The sequence below is a fragment of the Staurois parvus genome, unplaced genomic scaffold (genome assembly GCF_062004578.1).
Source record: "Staurois parvus isolate SC_StPar_1 unplaced genomic scaffold, SC_StPar_1.0 ptg001054l, whole genome shotgun sequence".
Taxonomy (NCBI): domain Eukaryota; kingdom Metazoa; phylum Chordata; class Amphibia; order Anura; family Ranidae; genus Staurois; species Staurois parvus.
In genome coordinates, this window is record NW_028318850.1 from 926,844 (window position 1) to 951,500 (window position 24,657).

General features: G+C 50.9%; 1 protein-coding gene across 1 annotated transcript in view; it reads right to left on the bottom strand.

The window, feature by feature from the left end:
* TPH1 (tryptophan hydroxylase 1) overlaps positions 1-24,657 on the bottom strand; it is a 36,262-nt gene that overhangs the window by 1,989 nt on the left and 9,616 nt on the right. The window contains exons 3-10 of the mRNA XM_089658175.1: positions 21,025-21,208; positions 19,166-19,266; positions 18,095-18,162; positions 15,595-15,791; positions 14,553-14,688; positions 12,354-12,480; positions 12,041-12,136; positions 9,422-9,555 (exon numbers count right to left, since the gene is read on the bottom strand). Coding sequence (XP_089514301.1) covers positions 9,422-9,555; positions 12,041-12,136; positions 12,354-12,480; positions 14,553-14,688; positions 15,595-15,791; positions 18,095-18,162; positions 19,166-19,266; positions 21,025-21,208 — 1,043 coding nt within the window. The remainder of the gene's footprint in view (positions 1-9,421; positions 9,556-12,040; positions 12,137-12,353; positions 12,481-14,552; positions 14,689-15,594; positions 15,792-18,094; positions 18,163-19,165; positions 19,267-21,024; positions 21,209-24,657) is intronic.

Consider the following 24,657-nt stretch of genomic DNA (forward strand, 5'->3'; position numbering starts at 1 on the left):
TAACAGGTTAAGGCTGGCAGATAGATTTAGGGGGTAAGTTTCATGGTTTAGCTCAGGTTAAGGGTTACCTAAAGAATTGCATGTAGATACACAGTCCTGTTTCATTAGTAATGGAAGCTTATTTGGTGCACCTTTCTGATTTAGCTTACTGGAGTCTTGCTTTCCCTGATTTTAGAACTACGTCCCGCCATGTGCCAGTAAAAAATCCAAGAAGGCTTCTCCAGTGACCCATAAGGGAACTCATTGAATCAATGAATATCGCAGTTGGCAGAGCTTAAAGTGTTACTGAACCCACAACAGTAAGATCAGTCTTTATATGTAGTAAAGCGTGCTTGTTATACTCACTGTGGAACCTAAGGGGTTAATCCTCCGCATTGTGTAAAAATGCTGTTTGATCCTGTCTTCTCTGATCATCCCATTTTTCTACTGTCCCCAATCCATCTTCAAATAGTACAGAGCTCTAGGTGGCACTCTGCACATGCTCAGTTTGGTGTGTATTACTAGAGAGGTTTTTTGTTTTGTTTTTTCTTGGGAGCGTGCATGTGATCAGCACAGGGCCAATCAGCACTGTCAAGACAGAGGATCAGGGGGTTCTGCATCCTCCTAGTAAACTGAAAACTCCTCCTACTAGCTTTAACCAGTACTTGGCCAGACACTGATAGAAGTCACAAGACTGCTATATACTGCTGATGAGAAAAGGTATTTAGCAGTTTATATTTACTAAAATAATTGCATTTCCATGTTCTGCATACTGCGGGAGAGCGGATCTAGTGAATGCGGGGTCCGGGGAGAGCGGATCTAGTGAATGCGGGGTCCGGGGAGAGCAGATCTAGTGAATGCGGGGTCCGGGGAGAGCAGATCTAGTGAATGCGGGGTCCGGGGAGAGCAGATCTAGTGAATGCGGGGTCCGGGGAGAGCAGATCTAGTGAATGCGGGGTCCGGGGAGAGCAGATCTAGTGAATGCGGGGTCCGGGGAGAGCAGATCTAGTGAATGCGGGGTCCGGGGAGAGCAGATCTAGTGAATGCGGGGTCCGGGGAGAGCAGATCTAGTGAATGCGGGGTCCGGGGAGAGCAGATCTAGTGAATGCGGGGTCCGGGGAGAGCAGATCTAGTGAATGCGGGGTCCGGGGAGAGCAGATCTAGTGAATGCGGGGTCCGGGGAGAGCAGATCTAGTGAATGCGGGGTCCGGGGAGAGCAGATCTAGTGAATGCGGGGTCCGGGGAGAGCAGATCTAGTGAATGCGGGGTCCGGGGAGAGCAGATCTAGTGAATGCGGGGTCCGGGGAGAGCAGATCTAGTGAATGCGGGGTCCGGGGAGAGCAGATCTAGTGAATGCGGGGTCCGGGGAGAGCAGATCTAGTGAATGCGGGGTCCGGGGAGAGCAGATCTAGTGAATGCGGGGTCCGGGGAGAGCAGATCTAGTGAATGCGGGGTCCGGGGAGAGCAGATCTAGTGAATGCGGGGTCCGGGGAGAGCAGATCTAGTGAATGCGGGGTCCGGGGAGAGCAGATCTAGTGAATGCGGGGTCCGGGGAGAGCAGATCTAGTGAATGCGGGGTCCGGGGAGAGCAGATCTAGTGAATGCGGGGTCCGGGGAGAGCAGATCTAGTGAATGCGGGGTCCGGGGAGAGCAGATCTAGTGAATGCGGGGTCCGGGGAGAGCAGATCTAGTGAATGCGGGGTCCGGGGAGAGCAGATCTAGTGAATGCGGGGTCCGGGGAGAGCAGATCTAGTGAATGCGGGGTCCGGGGAGAGCAGATCTAGTGAATGCGGGGTCCGGGGAGAGCAGATCTAGTGAATGCGGGGTCCGGGGAGAGCAGATCTAGTGAATGCGGGGTCCGGGGAGAGCAGATCTAGTGAATGCGGGGTCCGGGGAGAGCAGATCTAGTGAATGCGGGGTCCGGGGAGAGCAGATCTAGTGAATGCGGGGTCCGGGGAGAGCAGATCTAGTGAATGCGGGGTCCGGGGAGAGCAGATCTAGTGAATGCGGGGTCCGGGGAGAGCAGATCTAGTGAATGCGGGGTCCGGGGAGAGCAGATCTAGTGAATGCGGGGTCCGGGGAGAGCAGATCTAGTGAATGCGGGGTCCGGGGAGAGCAGATCTAGTGAATGCGGGGTCCGGGGAGAGCAGATCTAGTGAATGCGGGGTCCGGGGAGAGCAGATCTAGTGAATGCGGGGTCCGGGGAGAGCAGATCTAGTGAATGCGGGGTCCGGGGAGAGCAGATCTAGTGAATGCGGGGTCCGGGGAGAGCAGATCTAGTGAATGCGGGGTCCGGGGAGAGCAGATCTAGTGAATGCGGGGTCCGGGGAGAGCAGATCTAGTGAATGCGGGGTCCGGGGAGAGCAGATCTAGTGAATGCGGGGTCCGGGGAGAGCAGATCTAGTGAATGCGGGGTCCGGGGAGAGCAGATCTAGTGAATGCGGGGTCCGGGGAGAGCAGATCTAGTGAATGCGGGGTCCGGGGAGAGCAGATCTAGTGAATGCGGGGTCCGGGGAGAGCAGATCTAGTGAATGCGGGGTCCGGGGAGAGCAGATCTAGTGAATGCGGGGTCCGGGGAGAGCAGATCTAGTGAATGCGGGGTCCGGGGAGAGCAGATCTAGTGAATGCGGGGTCCGGGGAGAGCAGATCTAGTGAATGCGGGGTCCGGGGAGAGCAGATCTAGTGAATGCGGGGTCCGGGGAGAGCAGATCTAGTGAATGCGGGGTCCGGGGAGAGCAGATCTAGTGAATGCGGGGTCCGGGGAGAGCAGATCTAGTGAATGCGGGGTCCGGGGAGAGCAGATCTAGTGAATGCGGGGTCCGGGGAGAGCAGATCTAGTGAATGCGGGGTCCGGGGAGAGCAGATCTAGTGAATGCGGGGTCCGGGGAGAGCAGATCTAGTGAATGCGGGGTCCGGGGAGAGCAGATCTAGTGAATGCGGGGTCCGGGGAGAGCAGATCTAGTGAATGCGGGGTCCGGGGAGAGCAGATCTAGTGAATGCGGGGTCCGGGGAGAGCAGATCTAGTGAATGCGGGGTCCGGGGAGAGCAGATCTAGTGAATGCGGGGTCCGGGGAGAGCAGATCTAGTGAATGCGGGGTCCGGGGAGAGCAGATCTAGTGAATGCGGGGTCCGGGGAGAGCAGATCTAGTGAATGCGGGGTCCGGGGAGAGCAGATCTAGTGAATGCGGGGTCCGGGGAGAGCAGATCTAGTGAATGCGGGGTCCGGGGAGAGCAGATCTAGTGAATGCGGGGTCCGGGGAGAGCAGATCTAGTGAATGCGGGGTCCGGGGAGAGCAGATCTAGTGAATGCGGGGTCCGGGGAGAGCAGATCTAGTGAATGCGGGGTCCGGGGAGAGCAGATCTAGTGAATGCGGGGTCCGGGGAGAGCAGATCTAGTGAATGCGGGGTCCGGGGAGAGCAGATCTAGTGAATGCGGGGTCCGGGGAGAGCAGATCTAGTGAATGCGGGGTCCGGGGAGAGCAGATCTAGTGAATGCGGGGTCCGGGGAGAGCAGATCTAGTGAATGCGGGGTCCGGGGAGAGCAGATCTAGTGAATGCGGGGTCCGGGGAGAGCAGATCTAGTGAATGCGGGGTCCGGGGAGAGCAGATCTAGTGAATGCGGGGTCCGGGGAGAGCAGATCTAGTGAATGCGGGGTCCGGGGAGAGCAGATCTAGTGAATGCGGGGTCCGGGGAGAGCAGATCTAGTGAATGCGGGGTCCGGGGAGAGCAGATCTAGTGAATGCGGGGTCCGGGGAGAGCAGATCTAGTGAATGCGGGGTCCGGGGAGAGCAGATCTAGTGAATGCGGGGTCCGGGGAGAGCAGATCTAGTGAATGCGGGGTCCGGGGAGAGCAGATCTAGTGAATGCGGGGTCCGGGGAGAGCAGATCTAGTGAATGCGGGGTCCGGGGAGAGCAGATCTAGTGAATGCGGGGTCCGGGGAGAGCAGATCTAGTGAATGCGGGGTCCGGGGAGAGCAGATCTAGTGAATGCGGGGTCCGGGGAGAGCAGATCTAGTGAATGCGGGGTCCGGGGAGAGCAGATCTAGTGAATGCGGGGTCCGGGGAGAGCAGATCTAGTGAATGCGGGGTCCGGGGAGAGCAGATCTAGTGAATGCGGGGTCCGGGGAGAGCAGATCTAGTGAATGCGGGGTCCGGGGAGAGCAGATCTAGTGAATGCGGGGTCCGGGGAGAGCAGATCTAGTGAATGCGGGGTCCGGGGAGAGCAGATCTAGTGAATGCGGGGTCCGGGGAGAGCAGATCTAGTGAATGCGGGGTCCGGGGAGAGCAGATCTAGTGAATGCGGGGTCCGGGGAGAGCAGATCTAGTGAATGCGGGGTCCGGGGAGAGCAGATCTAGTGAATGCGGGGTCCGGGGAGAGCAGATCTAGTGAATGCGGGGTCCGGGGAGAGCAGATCTAGTGAATGCGGGGTCCGGGGAGAGCAGATCTAGTGAATGCGGGGTCCGGGGAGAGCAGATCTAGTGAATGCGGGGTCCGGGGAGAGCAGATCTAGTGAATGCGGGGTCCGGGGAGAGCAGATCTAGTGAATGCGGGGTCCGGGGAGAGCAGATCTAGTGAATGCGGGGTCCGGGGAGAGCAGATCTAGTGAATGCGGGGTCCGGGGAGAGCAGATCTAGTGAATGCGGGGTCCGGGGAGAGCAGATCTAGTGAATGCGGGGTCCGGGGAGAGCAGATCTAGTGAATGCGGGGTCCGGGGAGAGCAGATCTAGTGAATGCGGGGTCCGGGGAGAGCAGATCTAGTGAATGCGGGGTCCGGGGAGAGCAGATCTAGTGAATGCGGGGTCCGGGGAGAGCAGATCTAGTGAATGCGGGGTCCGGGGAGAGCAGATCTAGTGAATGCGGGGTCCGGGGAGAGCAGATCTAGTGAATGCGGGGTCCGGGGAGAGCAGATCTAGTGAATGCGGGGTCCGGGGAGAGCAGATCTAGTGAATGCGGGGTCCGGGGAGAGCAGATCTAGTGAATGCGGGGTCCGGGGAGAGCAGATCTAGTGAATGCGGGGTCCGGGGAGAGCAGATCTAGTGAATGCGGGGTCCGGGGAGAGCAGATCTAGTGAATGCGGGGTCCGGGGAGAGCAGATCTAGTGAATGCGGGGTCCGGGGAGAGCAGATCTAGTGAATGCGGGGTCCGGGGAGAGCAGATCTAGTGAATGCGGGGTCCGGGGAGAGCAGATCTAGTGAATGCGGGGTCCGGGGAGAGCAGATCTAGTGAATGCGGGGTCCGGGGAGAGCAGATCTAGTGAATGCGGGGTCCGGGGAGAGCAGATCTAGTGAATGCGGGGTCCGGGGAGAGCAGATCTAGTGAATGCGGGGTCCGGGGAGAGCAGATCTAGTGAATGCGGGGTCCGGGGAGAGCAGATCTAGTGAATGCGGGGTCCGGGGAGAGCAGATCTAGTGAATGCGGGGTCCGGGGAGAGCAGATCTAGTGAATGCGGGGTCCGGGGAGAGCAGATCTAGTGAATGCGGGGTCCGGGGAGAGCAGATCTAGTGAATGCGGGGTCCGGGGAGAGCAGATCTAGTGAATGCGGGGTCCGGGGAGAGCAGATCTAGTGAATGCGGGGTCCGGGGAGAGCAGATCTAGTGAATGCGGGGTCCGGGGAGACCAGATCTAGTGAATGCGGGGTCCGGGGAGACCAGATCTAGTGAATGCGGGGTCCGGGGAGACCAGATCTAGTGAATGCGGGGTCCGGGGAGACCAGATCTAGTGAATGCGGGGTCCGGGGAGACCAGATCTAGTGAATGCGGGGTCCGGGGAGACCAGATCTAGTGAATGCGGGGTCCGGGGAGACCAGATCTAGTGAATGCGGGGTCCGGGGAGACCAGATCTAGTGAATGCGGGGTCCGGGGAGACCAGATCTAGTGAATGCGGGGTCCGGGGAGACCAGATCTAGTGAATGCGGGGTCCGGGGAGACCAGATCTAGTGAATGCGGGGTCCGGGGAGACCAGATCTAGTGAATGCGGGGTCCGGGGAGACCAGATCTAGTGAATGCGGGGTCCGGGGAGACCAGATCTAGTGAATGCGGGGTCCGGGGAGACCAGATCTAGTGAATGCGGGGTCCGGGGAGACCAGATCTAGTGAATGCGGGGTCCGGGGAGACCAGATCTAGTGAATGCGGGGTCCGGGGAGACCAGATCTAGTGAATGCGGGGTCCGGGGAGACCAGATCTAGTGAATGCGGGGTCCGGGGAGACCAGATCTAGTGAATGCGGGGTCCGGGGAGACCAGATCTAGTGAATGCGGGGTCCGGGGAGACCAGATCTAGTGAATGCGGGGTCCGGGGAGACCAGATCTAGTGAATGCGGGGTCCGGGGAGACCAGATCTAGTGAATGCGGGGTCCGGGGAGACCAGATCTAGTGAATGCGGGGTCCGGGGAGACCAGATCTAGTGAATGCGGGGTCCGGGGAGACCAGATCTAGTGAATGCGGGGTCCGGGGAGACCAGATCTAGTGAATGCGGGGTCCGGGGAGACCAGATCTAGTGAATGCGGGGTCCGGGGAGACCAGATCTAGTGAATGCGGGGTCCGGGGAGACCAGATCTAGTGAATGCGGGGTCCGGGGAGACCAGATCTAGTGAATGCGGGGTCCGGGGAGACCAGATCTAGTGAATGCGGGGTCCGGGGAGACCAGATCTAGTGAATGCGGGGTCCGGGGAGACCAGATCTAGTGAATGCGGGGTCCGGGGAGACCAGATCTAGTGAATGCGGGGTCCGGGGAGACCAGATCTAGTGAATGCGGGGTCCGGGGAGACCAGATCTAGTGAATGCGGGGTCCGGGGAGACCAGATCTAGTGAATGCGGGGTCCGGGGAGACCAGATCTAGTGAATGCGGGGTCCGGGGAGACCAGATCTAGTGAATGCGGGGTCCGGGGAGACCAGATCTAGTGAATGCGGGGTCCGGGGAGACCAGATCTAGTGAATGCGGGGTCCGGGGAGACCAGATCTAGTGAATGCGGGGTCCGGGGAGACCAGATCTAGTGAATGCGGGGTCCGGGGAGACCAGATCTAGTGAATGCGGGGTCCGGGGAGACCAGATCTAGTGAATGCGGGGTCCGGGGAGACCAGATCTAGTGAATGCGGGGTCCGGGGAGACCAGATCTAGTGAATGCGGGGTCCGGGGAGACCAGATCTAGTGAATGCGGGGTCCGGGGAGACCAGATCTAGTGAATGCGGGGTCCGGGGAGACCAGATCTAGTGAATGCGGGGTCCGGGGAGACCAGATCTAGTGAATGCGGGGTCCGGGGAGACCAGATCTAGTGAATGCGGGGTCCGGGGAGACCAGATCTAGTGAATGCGGGGTCCGGGGAGACCAGATCTAGTGAATGCGGGGTCCGGGGAGACCAGATCTAGTGAATGCGGGGTCCGGGGAGACCAGATCTAGTGAATGCGGGGTCCGGGGAGACCAGATCTAGTGAATGCGGGGTCCGGGGAGACCAGATCTAGTGAATGCGGGGTCCGGGGAGACCAGATCTAGTGAATGCGGGGTCCGGGGAGACCAGATCTAGTGAATGCGGGGTCCGGGGAGACCAGATCTAGTGAATGCGGGGTCCGGGGAGACCAGATCTAGTGAATGCGGGGTCCGGGGAGACCAGATCTAGTGAATGCGGGGTCCGGGGAGACCAGATCTAGTGAATGCGGGGTCCGGGGAGACCAGATCTAGTGAATGCGGGGTCCGGGGAGACCAGATCTAGTGAATGCGGGGTCCGGGGAGACCAGATCTAGTGAATGCGGGGTCCGGGGAGACCAGATCTAGTGAATGCGGGGTCCGGGGAGACCAGATCTAGTGAATGCGGGGTCCGGGGAGACCAGATCTAGTGAATGCGGGGTCCGGGGAGACCAGATCTAGTGAATGCGGGGTCCGGGGAGACCAGATCTAGTGAATGCGGGGTCCGGGGAGACCAGATCTAGTGAATGCGGGGTCCGGGGAGACCAGATCTAGTGAATGCGGGGTCCGGGGAGACCAGATCTAGTGAATGCGGGGTCCGGGGAGACCAGATCTAGTGAATGCGGGGTCCGGGGAGACCAGATCTAGTGAATGCGGGGTCCGGGGAGACCAGATCTAGTGAATGCGGGGTCCGGGGAGACCAGATCTAGTGAATGCGGGGTCCGGGGAGACCAGATCTAGTGAATGCGGGGTCCGGGGAGACCAGATCTAGTGAATGCGGGGTCCGGGGAGACCAGATCTAGTGAATGCGGGGTCCGGGGAGACCAGATCTAGTGAATGCGGGGTCCGGGGAGACCAGATCTAGTGAATGCGGGGTCCGGGGAGACCAGATCTAGTGAATGCGGGGTCCGGGGAGACCAGATCTAGTGAATGCGGGGTCCGGGGAGACCAGATCTAGTGAATGCGGGGTCCGGGGAGACCAGATCTAGTGAATGCGGGGTCCGGGGAGACCAGATCTAGTGAATGCGGGGTCCGGGGAGACCAGATCTAGTGAATGCGGGGTCCGGGGAGACCGGATCTAGTGAATGCGGGGTCCGGGGAGACCGGATCTAGTGAATGCGGGGTCCGGGGAGACCGGATCTAGTGAATGCGGGGTCCGGGGAGACCGGATCTAGTGAATGCGGGGTCCGGGGAGACCGGATCTAGTGAATGCGGGGTCCGGGGAGACCGGATCTAGTGAATGCGGGGTCCGGGGAGACCGGATCTAGTGAATGCGGGGTCCGGGGAGACCGGATCTAGTGAATGCGGGGTCCGGGGAGACCGGATCTAGTGAATGCAGGGTCCGGGGAGAGCGGATATAGTGAATGCAGGGTCCGGGGAGACCGGATCTAGTGAATGCCGGGTACGGGGAGAGCGGATATAGTGAATGCGGGGTCCGGGGAGAGCGGATATAGTGAATGCAGGGTCCGGGGAGAGCGGATATAGTGAATGCCGGGTCCGGGGAGAGCGGATATAGTGAATGCAGGGTTCGGGGTTTAGTAACACTTTAATCAGGAAAAGTCAGATACTGGTAACAAAATGAACATACATCAGAGAGGTGCACTGATGAAGCTTTCTTATGTAATAGAAGTAATTCAAATACATTTAAAATTTAAAAAAATATGTGCATATAGTCTAATTTCCCTGTATTTGAGAATTTAATGTGCTTCCTGGGCGTATTTATTGGATGGAAGGTGTGAAAACCTACCCATCACTGCAAAAACATGAGTAGCCACTAGAGGCAGCACTAATTCCAATTTTTACAGCAAAAGGTAATTGTTTAAAAAAAATTAAATGAAATAAATAAACATGCATATATAATATATATCCAATACAATGAACTGCGAAATAAGGAGTCCGGTTTACTTTATAAGTCTGCTTCAAGGGCTATAATATTCAAAGAATGGTTATATCTGGCTTTAGTTTTGCCTAGAAAAATGAAAATTTTTACAGTCCTAAAATTTGGAATAGAGCTGTACGGTTATTCTATATATATAATATTTACCTCATTTTTTCTTTGGCTTCTTCAAAGCTATCAGAGTAAAAGTAGACGTCCTGGAAGGTGGTGATAATACATTCTTGGTTGCAGGTCACTACGGGGTCAAAAGGCTTCACTTTGGCATTTCCGGAGAGAGAGTGCTGGAAGAGAGGAAGGGGACTTGTGACCTAATCAGTGGTAGTGGCAGCTACTATTGGCGGTAGCACAATATCCGAGGAGACATTCACTCTAACATTGCAGGTTTGATCGATGAGAAGGAAAGAGAGAAGTATGTTGCAAATAGCAAAACAATCTAGATTTTAGAACAGTGGTTTCCAAACTGTGGCCCTGAGGCCGGATGTGGCCCTTTGCTTCCTTTTATCCAGGGGGCTTGGGCCATTATTACCCCCACTATCAGGAACAGTAGGGCATAGTTCCTGCCAATGACACCGACATCGAGGCATTATTCCTCCCACTGACACCAATGATGGGGGCACTATTCCTCCCACTGACACCAATGATGGGGGCACTATTCCTCCCACTGACACCAATGATGGGGGCACTATTCCTCCCACTGACACCAATGATGGGGGCACTATTCCTCCCACTGACACCAATGATGGGGGCACTATTCCTCCCACTGACACCAATGATGGGGGCACTATTCCTCCCACTGACACCAATGATGGGGGCACTATTCCTCCCACTGACACCAATGATGGGGGCACTATTCCTCCCACTGACACCAATGATGGGGGCACTATTCCTCCCACTGACACCAATGATGGGGGCACTATTCCTCCCACTGACACCAATGATGGGGGCACTATTCCTCCCACTGACACCAATGATGGGGGCACTATTCCTCCCACTGACACCAATGATGGGGGCACTATTCCTCCCACTGACACCAATGATGGGGGCACTATTCCTCCCACTGACACCAATGATGGGGGCACTATTCCTCCCACTGACACCAATGATGGGGGCACTATTCCTCCCACTGACACCAATGATGGGGGCACTATTCCTCCCACTGACACCAATGATGGGGGCACTATTCCTCCCACTGACACCAATGATGGGGGCACTATTCCTCCCACTGACACCAATGATGGGGGCACTATTCCTCCCACTGACACCAATGATGGGGGCACTATTCCTCCCACTGACACCAATGATGGGGGCACTATTCCTCCCACTGACACCAATGATGGGGGCACTATTCCTCCCACTGACACCAATGATGGGGGCACTATTCCTCCCACTGACACCAATGATGGGGGCACTATTCCTCCCACTGACACCAATGATGGGGGCACTATTCCTCCCACTGACACCAATGATGGGGGCACTATTCCTCCCACTCACTTCAAGGATGGGGCACTATCCCTCCCACTGACACCAAGGATGGGGCACTATTCCTCCCACAGGTGTCAGTGGAAGGAATAGTGCCCCATCCTTGGTGTCAATGGTGGAGCACTATTCCTCCCACTGACACCAATGATGGGGCACTATTCCTTCCACTGACACCAATGATGGGGCACTATTCCTCCCACTCACAACAATAGGGCACTATACCTCCCATTGACACCAATGATGGGGCACTATTCCTCCCACTCACAACAATAGGGCACTATTCCTCCCACTGACACAAATGATGGGGCACTATTCCTCCCACTCACACGAACAATAGGGCACTATTCCTCCCACTGACACAAATGATGGGGCACTATTCCTTCCACTGACACGAACAATAGGGCACTATTGCTCCCACTGACACAAATGGTGGAGCACTATTCCTCCCACTGACACAAACAATAGGGCACTATTCCTCTCATTGACACCAACAATAGGGAATTATTCCTCCCACTGACACCAAGAATGAGGCACTATTCCTCGCACTAACATTAATAGTGGGGCACTATTCCTTGTGCTGACACCAGTGATGGGGCACTATTCCTCTCACTGACATCAAGGCTGGGGCACTATTCCTCCCACTGACACCGATAAGGGGACACTATTCCTCCCACTGACATCAAGGCTGGGGCACTATTCCTCCCAGTGACACCAACAATGGGACACTATTCCTCCCATTGACATAAAGGCTGGGGCACTATTCCTCCCAGTGACACCAACAATGGGACACTATTCCTCCCATTGACATCAAGGCTGGGGCACTATTTCTCCCAATGACACTAAAGATGGGACACTGTTTACTCCCACGAACAAAAAACATTTTCTACTCCCGCTGGCCACAGTCCAACCCTACTAAAGTTTAAAGATAGCAAACTTGCCCTCTGTTTAGAAAGTTTGAAGATCCCTGTTTTAGAAGGATTCAAAATAATACATGAAATTTGGTTTCTATTGGTGCTTAATGACCACTAGATGGAGTGGATGATCATAGGAAATAAATGCTTATTTTCTATGACTGCCAGCTCCATCTAGTGGCAATATTGCGGTATTTTGAACACTGACACCAGACATCACACTGACACCAGACATCACACTGACACCAGACATCACACTGACACCAGACATCACACTGACACCAGACATCACACTGACACCAGACATCACACTGACACCAGACATCACACTGACACCAGACATCACACTGACACCAGACATCACACTGACACTTACTTTGAGCTCACTGATGGAGGATAGTAGACCGGCTCCGTACACCTTCAGTTTCCCATCTTGTTTGCAAAGACCGAACTCCACAGTGAAAAAGTAGCACTGTAACAAAAGATATCTATAGGTAAGTGAAATGATATAATACATGGTCCATACTACAGACTAATAGGGGCTAGTATACAAAGAATGATATGGCCTTCTTCAGTTCTATATAAAGCCCTGGAGCAAAAATGAACTGAATAACCTAGCCAGGGTCCACTCGTAACTGAAGTAGCGGTTTTGGATGGACTGGCTCTTTAAGGAAACGTCGTCTACGTACCGTAGCCAGTTTCTGTACAGCTTCATCCGATGCCCCCAGAGACGCCAGTCCGATCTCCTGGGAAAACTGTGCAAAGCTGGGCTCAGCCAGGAGGGGGACGTGTCCAAGGAGTTCATGGCAGGTGTCACTGGAAGGACATAGAAGACTTTACTATAAAAATCTACGTCTGACCAACTGAACTATCATTTTACATTCCCTATATGTAGATCGCAACATATGGTGACCTTTACACTTCCTTATCTTTATAAAGCAGCCACAGCTTGAGTCAAAAATCCTGTCCCCTGCCAGAATTCTGCAAGAGAAGAAGACTTGCTCTCTGTGTGGAGGCAGTGGTCTCTCCACCGAGGTCCGACACCCCCTCCCCCATGCTGAGTCATAGCTAGAGCCCTCCAATCAGTGTGAGCATAATCTTTACTAGTGGCAGAGCTATTGCCCAGCTATCAACTGTGATCTGCGGCAACTGGAAGATGTATTATGCGATCAGGTGCCCTGTAAGGCTGCATTCACATTTATGGCCAGTTCACACTATAAAAACGCAGTCCAGATGCGTTCCGGATGTGTTTTTTGCATGTGCGATTTTGCCGCGTTTTTGACGCATTCCAGTTAATTTTTTCCCCCTCTCTTTTTCTTCAATTTAAATAAGGACATGTGCACTCCAGTGCGTTTTTGGTGTGTTTTTGTGCATTCCGGTGCATTTTTTATGCATTTTACCGCGTTCCAGTGCAGTTCTGTGCGGGAAAAATGCAGCCTGTTCTACTTTTTTTCTGCAAACGGAACGCACTGGAACTGATGTGAACTATGACATTGACAACTGTATAAAATACTTTCTGTGCATTTTGGATGCAGGAGAAAAGCAACTGAAACGCAGGTAGTGTGAACTGGCCCTAAGGCTAGGTTCACACCTATGCAGGTTGCGTTTGAGCCATTTCTGCAAAAAAAACCCCACAAAACACATGAAAAACTCATTAAAAACGCAATCCGTGTTTCTAATGAGTTTTTGATGCATTTTGTGTTTTTTTTTTAATTAACATTTTTCTTGTTGCTAGGCAGATTTAAAACACAAAACGCATCAAAAACGCATTGCATGCTTTTCTGCAGCATTTCTATTGAAGTCTATAGAACCAAAAATGCAACTTGTTGCGTTCAAAAAAGTCCCTGACCCTTTCCAAAAAACGCACCGGGTGAAAATGCGGAGATGTGAATGTGTCATAGGAAATCATGTTAAATGGACTGTACTGCGTTTCTGCAAAACGCAACGGAAAACACTTAGCTGTGAACTTAGGGTTTGTGTTTCCTGAACACACAATTTCTTAGATGTTTATGAAATGCTCAAAAAATGGTGTCATTCTTGCACGGCCATTCATTGTTAACGGCACACAAATGCAGTGAATAAAAAAAAAAAATTTGAAAAACGCACGTCCAACGCGGTCCGCAGGTAAAGATATGTGAAACTTGACGCTCAAAAAGGTGCAGGAGCTACTTTTCTGCATTTGTCACATGTAGGCAGGGGTGGACTGACCATTTGGAAACTTGGGCACTGCCCGAGGGCCCGGGGTCATTGGGGGGCCCCGTGAGATACCCCTGGTACCTTTTTCATAGGCTTTTTTGAGTTTGGGCAAGGACACAGGGGCCCCATGATCCCCTATTGCCCGGGGGCCCCATGAGTTGTCAGTCCGCCCCTGCATGTAGGGCAATCCCATTGAAATGAGTAGGCTGCCTCATGGGTGTGGCGTAAAAACGCGCATATGTGTGTTGCAATTTTGCGCGTGTTCTTGAAACGCTAAATGTGATTGCAGCCTAAGTCCCCGGTCACACTGGATGTGACTTGGCATGCGATTTGCATGCCATGCGACTTGCAAATTGCATGCCAAGTCGCATCCTATTTTCCGCAATTACAGCGGTCATATTGGCGCGGTCCTGACTTGGTCGGAGCCGCACTGATTTTTAAAGTAGTCCATGCACTACTTTTGGTGCGATTTGCATAGACCTCTGTCAGATGTCTTGCAAATCGCACCTGAAATCGTCATGTCACCTGACTTTGAAATCGCGCAACTTCACTGTAAGTCGCACGATTTCAAATTCGGGTTTGATGTAACCGGGGGGGGGGTAAGCCTTCCTGATCACCAGGACAATCCCTATCCACATGCTGCTGGCAGAGTTCAGGCAGATGTCAGAGAGAGTCATTGCTGAAGTACTCACGGTTCCGGAGTGTAGAGGGGGTCGGAGCTGTGTCTGACGTACTGCGTGCAGTGAAATACCCGGAAAGCTAAGCCAGCCAGGAAATCCCTTGGAGACAAGTACCCGGCCACAGGGCGGATGATGAAACCTGTGCGCTCTGCGAAAGTAAAGGTCAAAAGATGAGATTAGTAAGAATAACACCCACCTTTCTCTTGTAGGTGTAAAACCATATATCTGAAGACTAGTACCAACACTCAGCTTGGTTAGTAAGGAAGGGTAAACCCCGGACCCTGCATTCACTATATCTGGTCTCCCCGGACCCTGCATTCACTATATCCACTCTCCCCGAACCCTGCATTCACTATATCCGGACTCCCCAGACCCCGCATTCACTATATCCACTCTCCCCGAACACTGCATTCACTATATCCGGACTCCCCAGACCCCGCATTCACTATATCCGCTCTCCCCGAACCCTGCATTCACTATATCCGGTCTCCCCAGACCCTGCATTCACTATATCCGGTCTCCCCAGACCCTGCATTCACTATATCCGGACTCCCCAGACCCTGCATTCACTATATCCGGACTCCCCAGACCCTGCATTCACTATATCGGTCTCTTCGGACCCTGCATTCACTATATCCACTCTCCCCGGACCCTGCATTCACTATATCCGGTCTCTTCGGACCCTGCATTCACTATATCCACTCTCCCCGGACCCTGCATTCACTATATCCGGTCTCCCCGGACCCTGCATTCACTATATCCGGTCTCCCCGGACCCTGCATTCACTATATCCGCTCTCCCCGGACCCTACATTCACTATATCCGCTCTCCCCGGACCCTGCATTCACTATATCCGCTCTCCCCGGACCCCGCATTCACTATATCCGCTCTCCCCGGACCCTGCATTCATTTGTAGATCACTACAATGTATAAGTATAGAGTTTAGATTCTGACTGGTTGACCTTTGAAGAGGCTTTGGTTATCTTTCAGGTTTTTGAGGTTGTGAACCCCAATATCACCCATGGCCTCAATGCCCCCCGTGGCCCGTTCATACCTTTCAGAAAGTGGGAGACGTCCTCCAGTTGCGGTATGTTGTCCTCGCGGTAGCCGCAGTGTTTGTTTAGTAGGGGGAGGTTCTTGAGGTACTCCCGGCAGGCGTGCGTTGGGTACAGCTTATTGAGCTCCCGGAAGACGGTACCCCAAGTCTTTACCTCTTCTTCTGTAAACTCAATACGAGGAATGGGGACCCCGCTATCAAATACAAGAGATTTTTTTTTTTTTTTTTAACAGGGGTCGGCCATATTTGCCCGGTACATACCTAGCCTGTTTTGCAACAGAATGGTCATGCTTTACTACTCCTTCTCAAAATGGATGTCTACAGGTTGGCCAACTCGCTTGAAGCAATGCACTCCCTGTGTGGCTGGTAGGAAGGGTGGCGAGATGAAGTGGAATACTCTTCCTTCTACAACAGGGGTCTCCAAACTTTCTAAACAAAGGGCCAGTTTACTGTCCTTCGGACTTCAGGGGGGCCGAACTGTGGCCTTTGGGAGTAGAAAACGTCTTGAAGTCAGTGAGAGTAGACAATGCCCCATTTTTGGTGTCAGTGAGAGTAGACAATGCCCCATTTTTGGTGTCAGTGGGAGGGATAGTGCCCCATTTTAGATGTCAGTGGGAGGGATAGTGCCCCATTTTAGATGTCAGTGGGAACAATTGTGCCCCATAGTTGGTGTCATTGGGAGGAATTGTGCCCCATAGTTGGTGTCATTGGGAGGAATTGTGCCCCATCAATGGTGTCATTGGGAGGAATTGTGCCCCATCAATGGTGTCATTGGGAGGAATTGTGCCCCATCAATGGTGTCATTGGGAGGAATTGTGCCCCATCAATGGTGTCATTGGGAGGAATTGTGCCCCATCAATGGTGTCATTGGGAGGAATTGTGCCCCATCAATGGTGTCATTGGGAGGAATTGTGCCCCATCAATGGTGTCATTGGGAGGAATTGTGCCCCATCAATGGTGTCATTGGGAGGAATTGTGCCCCATCAATGGTGTCATTGGGAGGAATTGTGCCCCATCAATGGTGTCATTGGGAGGAATAGTGCCCCATCAATGGTGTCATTGGGAGGAATTGTGCCCCATCAATGGTGTCATTGGGAGGAATTGTGCCCCATCAATGGTGTCATTGGAAGGAATTGTGCCCCATCGTTGGTGTCATTGAGAGGAATTGCGCCCCAACAGTGGTGTCAGTGGGAGGAATTGCGCCCCTTCGTTGGTGTCAGTGGGAGGAATTGCGCCCCTTCGTTGGTGTCAGTGGGAGGAATTGCGCCCCTTCGTTGGTGTCAGTGGGAGGAATTGCGCCCCTTCGTTGGTGTCAGTGGGAGGAATTGCGCCCCTTCGTTGGTGTCAGTGGGAGGAATTGCGCCCCTTCGTTGGTGTCAGTGGGAGGAATTGCGCCCCTTCGTTGGTGTCAGTGGGAGGAATTGCGCCCCTTCGTTGGTGTCAGTGGGAGGAATTGCGCCCCTTCGTTGGTGTCAGTGGGAGGAATTGCGCCCCTTCGTTGGTGTCAGTGGGAGGAATTGCGCCCCTTCGTTGGTGTCAGTGGGAGGAATTGCGCCCCTTCGTTGGTGTCAGTGGGAGGAATTGCGCCCCTTCGTTGGTGTCAGTGGGAGGAATAGTGCCCCATCATTGCACTAATCCATTTTTATGTGTTTTTGGTGTTTAAAAAGCAGATCAACAATGCATGAAAAATGTATCCTTTTAAATCCTATGGGACACCAATGTGCTGCGGGCGTGGTGCGTTTTTAATTAAAAGTCCTGCATGGTGTATATTTGGTTCCCTTTTCAAATGAGTGTAAAATGCACAACTGTTGCGGTTTCGGTACGCTTCTTTAGTCACGTTTCCATGTTTCACAGGTGGATGATTGGAGTCAGGCAACCAGAAAACGCACCAAAAAAATTGTATATGTGTTTAATTTTTTTTTTCGAAAGGGCCCTTATGATTTTTTTTAAATGTAATATTTCTTAGGATGACAAGTAGCGCAGCATGTCATCTTTTAGTAGATCAATTGTATTTTTTTTATAGATGTCTTTACATCACATTGGGGTGCAACGAAGGACAGTTGGGAGCTGTGTGTGCAAAAGAGTCGGTAAAGTTTATTTTACGCATCCATAAAAGACGCAAGCTAGTTTATAGAACGACGCCCTCTCCGCAAACACCGGGTCTGATTTGCAGCGCAGATCCTTGGAGGGGAAATAAACCCCGCCTACAAAAAGAATGATTTTACAACTGTTTGTTTTCATATCGCAGAGAAGAGAAGTTGTACCGGGCTTCACTAAAGATACGATTCTTGTGCTCAGCTTTGGCAAATATTATTAGATTGATTAAAGCCAGCCCAGTGCTGAACGATCAAACACTACAACCACCAGCCAGCCGAGGCACAGAATAGTTTTTTAGAATAAAAGGAAGTAATTTAGAATAGAAGGAAATAAGATACATTTTTTATCTGTGAATATCTACAACTATAAAAGGTGACATATGATGTGTGGATGTACGTACTGTTTGTAATTCATTGCGACATCTGCAAAATATTTCCGCCTCTTGCGATATACATTGTCCTTGAATCCCTACATAGAGAAGGAAAGATGTTATAAAAAAACTCGTTTTGTAAAAAAAAAAAAAAAAAATGAAAAAAAAAAAAAAATTATATATATATATATATATATATATAATAAAAATAAATAAAAAACAATATATAGATAGATAGATATGAATTTGAGAAAAAATATATATAAAATAAAAAAAAAATATATATAGATAGATATGAATTTGAAAAAAATAAATAAAAATAAATATCTATAAATATAAATAAATATCTATAAATATAAATAAATATCTATTTATATATATATCTATATATGAAATATAGATAAAAAACAAATAAAATATCATATATATATATAAAATCTAAATAAAAAAACAAATTGTAAATACACACACACACACACACACACACATATATATATATATACATATACACACATATACACATATATATATACATACACACACACACACATATATACATATATATACACATATATACTGTATATATACTGCCAAAAAATATTTATCGAGAAAAATAGTGACCCTTTCAGTACTTATTTTACCTGATATATATATATATATATATATACACACACACACACACTATATTGCCAAAAGTATTGGGACACCCCTCCAAATCATGTGATTCAGGTGTTCCAATCCCCTCCATGGACACAGGTGTATACAATCAAGCCCCTAGGCATGCAGACTGCTTCTACAAACATTGGTGAAAGAATGGGTTGCTCTCAGGAGCTCAGTGACTCCAGGCGTGCAATAAGTCCATCAAGGGGATAGCAGGACAGATTGGGGTAGGGAGTTCCAGAGGATGGGAGAGGCTCTGGGGAAGTCCTGGAAATGAACATGGGAGGAGGATAGCAGGAGGCTATGAGAGGAGCGGAGAGGACGGTTTGGGTGATATTTGGAGATAAAATCGGTGATGTAGCTCGGGTCAGAGTTGTGAATAGCTTTGTGTGTTGTTGTTAGTATTTTGAATTGAATTCACAGGAAGTTATCAATACTCACAGGATGATCTGCATCCAGGTCGGATCCATACATCAAAACTCTGTTTGCACATTTATCCAGATCGGCTATCTTGGTGGGAAACCATGGAACACTCTCCATATCTTGAAAAAAAAAATGAAACTATATTAATATTTACTTCCACAGTTTTTTTTTTTGTAATAGTTAAAGGGGAAAATACTTCTTAAAGGGTATGTACAGCCCAAACTTTTTTCTTTATTTTTGGATAGAGTAGAGAAAGGGTTCATATTCCTGTCCGTTTTTGCCATTTGTGTGTCGTTGGGTAAATTTCTCTTCACATCCTGTGCCTATTCTTTTCTCGTTAAAAAAACGGAACGGATGAAAAACGGATGTAAACATACAAAAATGAATGTAAGTGGACAACAAAAGGATGCAAACAGACCAAAAACGGATGTAAACAGACAAAAAAGGATGTAAATAGACCAAAAATGGATGTAAAATGGATGTAAACGGACAAAAACAGATGTAAACGGACAAAAGCTTCTAACTAATAGAAACCAATAGAGTAAAAAAAAAACAGGACAAAATAGAATAGAAAATAAAATAATATAATAAAATAGAATAGAAAATAAAGGAATAGGATAGAAAAAAAAAAGAAGAAAAGATAATAAAATAGAAAATAGCAGTCTTCCAAAATTGGAAAAGAACAGAATAAAACAGAATAGAAAATAATATAGTAAAACATAACAAAATAGAATAGAATATAAATTAAAAGAATTGACTAAAATAGAATAGAAATGAAAAGAATTGAATTAAACAGAAAATAAGGGAAGGGAGTAAAATAAAATATATCCATCTTTTGAAATTCGAAAATAGAATAAAACAGAATAGAATAGAAAATATTAGAGTAAATAAGAGAATAAAATAGAAAAGAAAAGAATATAATAAAATAAAATAGAAAATAAAGGAACAGAAAAGAATAGAATAGATATCTTCCAAAATTCGAAAATAGAATAAAACAGAATAGAATAGAAAATAATAGCATAAATAAGAGAACAAAATAGTAAAAAAAAAATAGAATAAAATAGAATAGAAAAAAAGGAACTGAAAAGAATAGAATATAGCCGTCTTCTGAAATTCAAAAAAAATAGAATAGAACAGAAAAAAAATAAAATAGAATAGAAAATAATAGAGTAAAAAAATAGAATAGAGTAGAATATTGCAATCTTTTGATATTCAAATTTTGAAACGGATATAATAGAAAAAAAAACAGAAAAAAATAGAAAAAAACATAGAATAGAAAAGAAAAGAATAGAATAGATTAAAATGGAAATAATGTAATCGTTTTTTGAAATTCAAATTTTGAATAGGACTAGCTTTTATTTGAAAAAATTTGGATCGATTCCATATTTTTAATTCAAATTCGATTTAAATACTTTCAATCCATTGTTAAAAAAAAAAAACAAATAAACGAAACTAAAGAAAATTAATTTTGTTACGAATGCGAGGAAACAAAATGAGTAAATGAACAAATCGATCCGAAACAAAGCTAAACACGTTTTCCTGCTCTGCAGACGTCTAGCAGCATTCGGCTCTGTGCGGCATGTATACCTTTTACTTGATTTGATTCTGGTAAAAATATAGTGAATTTTTTGGGTGTTTTTTGGTTTCTCAAGCCTCAAATATCTTGGCCCCTTAGTGTATTGGAGCCTCGGATCTGGATCCGCCCGCTCACACCTTGGGGTTCATGGCTTCAGCTACTCCAGGTGGAATAAAACTCTAGCATTGAAGTAAATAAAGGGGACGGATGCTCTGAGCGTGCGGCATTATCTGTTTTCCCTTCCTGGACCCCCTCCCGGCAAATGCCATAAAAGCCAGACAACCGGTCTGGGCCGGCTCACCGTCCTCCTCCACGCAGAAGCTGTCCGCCGGATTCATGGTGATCAGGTTGACGTGCGGCCGGAGCAGTTGGATGATCTCATTCAGCTGTTCTCTGTTGCTGTCGCAGTCCAGGAAGATCTCGAACTCCGAGTTCCTTCTCTTCGACTTCCGAGATTCGATGTGAATCAGATTTACATGCTTCTCCTGGCAAAAAATAAAAGAGGTCCCAATCAATAGGGGGCAGTTCAGAAGATAGGACAGCCTCTAATCTCCCTACAGCCTGACATCGGACCGCACACCCATCCCCGGGAGAGGGACAAGCGGCACGTCAAATGATGAGCATGCTAATAGGAGTAGACAGCAGAGTGACCGAGAGAAGTTCATTGGTCTGCCACTTCTTCATTCACCGTGCGGCAACAGTATGGGGGAGGGACAAAATCTGGGAGTGCTGCTTATGTGGAAAGAAGGTCCACCAAAGTGCCAGGAGGTTCCGTTTTGTGGTAGAAGAGATGTGCCGGGAAGATGTGGCGTAGGGCGGAGCCAGAAGACACCAGACCGGACAAAAGACCAGAGTGATGGTCACCACTGGTGATGGGGTGGGGAGCCTCATGGCTGGAGGAGGGCACTCAGGAGAAGTCGGCTTGTATGGCAACAGGCAGCTGGAACTAGAAGAACTCAGCTCCACCATTTCCGGCTCAGGCCCTCTGCTCCTCGCCCACCACTACCACCTGTAAAGGCTTCTGTGTTTAAAAGTGACACCTTGTCTCCCAACGACTCCCACAGATCTGATCTCCTGAGTGGCTCCCATTGACTGCAGGATGGGGACAAGGGAGATGCAGGTGCCCAGGGTGCAGGGAGGTGCAGGTGCCCACGGTGCAGGGAGGTGCAGGTGCCCACGGTGCAGGGAGGTGCAGGTGCCCACGGTGCAGGGAGGTGCAGGTGCCCACGGTGCAGGGAGGTGCAGGTGCCCACGGTGCAGGGAGGTGCAGGTGCCCACGGTGCAGGGAGGTGCAGGTGCCCAGGGTTCAGGGAGGTGCAGGTGCCCAGGGTTCAGGGAGGTGCAGGTGCCCAGGGTTCAGGGAGGTGCAGGTGCCCAGGGTTCAGGGAGGTGCAGGTGCCCAGGGTTCAGGGAGGTGCAGGTGCCCAGGGTTCAGGGAGGTGCAGGTGCCCAGGGTTCAGGGAGATGCAGGTGCCCAGGGTTCAGGGAGATGCAGGTGCCCAGGGTTCAGGGAGATGCAGGTGCCCAGGGTTCAGGGAGATGCAGGTGCCCAGGGTTCAGGGAGATGCAGGTGCCCAGGGTGCATTGAGGATGCCGACACTTACATTGGATGATCTGCTGCAAATGAGGTGCCACCTACAGTGTGTGGGGAGGTACTAGAGCTAGCTGGGTGCTTCAGCTTAATACAGCAACAAAAGTAAAACATGGGGAAGATGGTGGAGCTTTTAAGGGGGGGGGGGTAGAAGTAGTGTAGGGGGGGTTGCATGCAGAGGTCAGAGTTGAAGAGGAGTGAAAGTGAGATGTGGATGGGAGGTACAGAGGTAAGCAGCTGTGGAAGAAGGCTGAGCTCTTCACTCTGTACATATCCCTCAACTCTGCACTCTGCGTGTCGCACACCCCTCAACTCTGCACTCTGCGTGTATCCTCCTGAACTCTGCACTCTGCGTGTATCCTCCTGAACTCTGCACTCTGCGTGTATCCTCCTGAACTCTGCACTCTGCGTGTATCCTCCTGAACTCTGCACTCTGCGTGTATCCTCCTGAACTCTGCACTCTGCGTGTATCCTCCTGAACTCTGCACTCTGCGTGTATCCTCCTGAACTCTGCACTCTGCGTGTATCCTCCTGAACTCTGCACTCTGCGTGTATCCTCCTGAACTCTGCACTCTGCGTGTATCCTCCTGAACTCTGCACTCTGCGTGTATCCTCCTGAACTCTGCACTCTGCGTGTATCCTCCTGAACTCTGCACTCTGCGTGTATCCTCCTGAACTCTGCACTCTGCGTGTATCCTCCTGAACTCTGCACTCTGCGTGTATCCTCCTGAACTCTGCACTCTGCGTGTATCCTCCTGAACTCTGCACTCTGCGTGTATCCTCCTGAACTCTGCACTCTGCGTGTATCCTCCTGAACTCTGCACTCTGCGTGTATCCTCCTGAACTCTGCACTCTGCGTGTATCCTCCTGAACTCTGCACTCTGCGTGTATCCTCCTGAACTCTGCACTCTGCGTGTATCCTCCTGAACTCTGCACTCTGCGTGTATCCTCCTGAACTCTGCACTCTGCGTGTATCCTCCTGAACTCTGCACTCTGCGTGTATCCTCCTGAACTCTGCACTCTGCGTGTATCCTCCTGAACTCTGCACTCTGCGTGTATCCTCCTGAACTCTGCACTCTGCGTGTATCCTCCTGAACTCTGCACTCTGCGTGTATCCTCCTGAACTCTGCACTCTGCGTGTATCCTCCTGAACTCTGCACTCTGCGTGTATCCTCCTGAGCTCTGCACTCTGCGTGTAACCTCCTGAGCTCTGCACTCCGCGTGTAACCTCCTGAGCTATGTACTCCGCGTGTAACCTCCTGAGCTATGTACTCCGTGTGTAACCTCCTGAGCTATGTACTCCGTGTGTAACCTCCTGAGCTATGTACTCCGTGTGTAACCTCCTGAGCTCTGCACTCCGCGTGTAACCTCCTGAGCTCTGCACTCCGCGTGTAGCGCACCCCTGAACTCTGCGTGTAGCGCACCCCTGAACTCTGCGTGTAGCGCACCCCTGAACTCTGCGTGTAGCGCACCCCTGAACTCTGCGTGTAGCGCACCCCTGAACTCTGCGTGTAGCGCACCCCTGAACTCTGCGTGTAGCGCACCCCTGAACTCTGCGTGTAGCGCACCCCTGAACTCTGCGTGTAGCGCACCCCTGAACTCTGCGTGTAGCGCACCCCTGAACTCTGCGTGTAGCGCACCCCTGAACTCTGCGTGTAGCGCACCCCTGAACTCTGCGCTCCGTGTGTAGCGCACCCCTGAACTCTGTATGTAGCGCACCCCTGAACTCTGCATGTAGCACACCCCTGAACTCTGCACCCCGTGTGTAACTGTCAAGGTCCTACCTTTTCCCAGAGATTAAGTTACTCCATGTGCTAGCATCCATCTTGGATTTCTGCTGAGCATGATGGGAATCTTTTATGCCTTCAGGTCTCTGAGGTCCATCCCCCAGAGGGGTGTGGCTGAGTACATATAAGCCTGTGGCCCGCACATGCTCTTTGCACGTGTGTCTTGGTCTTCCTATAGCTCTGTGTATACGCTTGTGGCTCTTCTGGTATTCTGACTTGGCTTGTGACTAAGACCATTCTCTGTGTTTCCCTTTGATCTGACCTTCCGTTGCTGAACCCGGCCCGTGACCTGTGATTCTCTGTCTACTGTTCTGTACTGTTTTGTCCCGTTGTTATTGACCCGGCTTGTCTGACTACGCTATTGTCATTCTCACCAGCTACACGCCATTGGCGGCGGCCAGTACCGCAGCTGGGGTGTCTTGGGGGCCGCGACCTGGTCCCTGGTTGCGTCAAGTCCATCCCCACCATCAGGGGCCCTGGTGAAGGGCAGCCTGGGACTTAGACTCCGCGCCCTGAGGGACTTCAGTCTGTTGGTGGTGGTTGTTGTCAGCCAGTG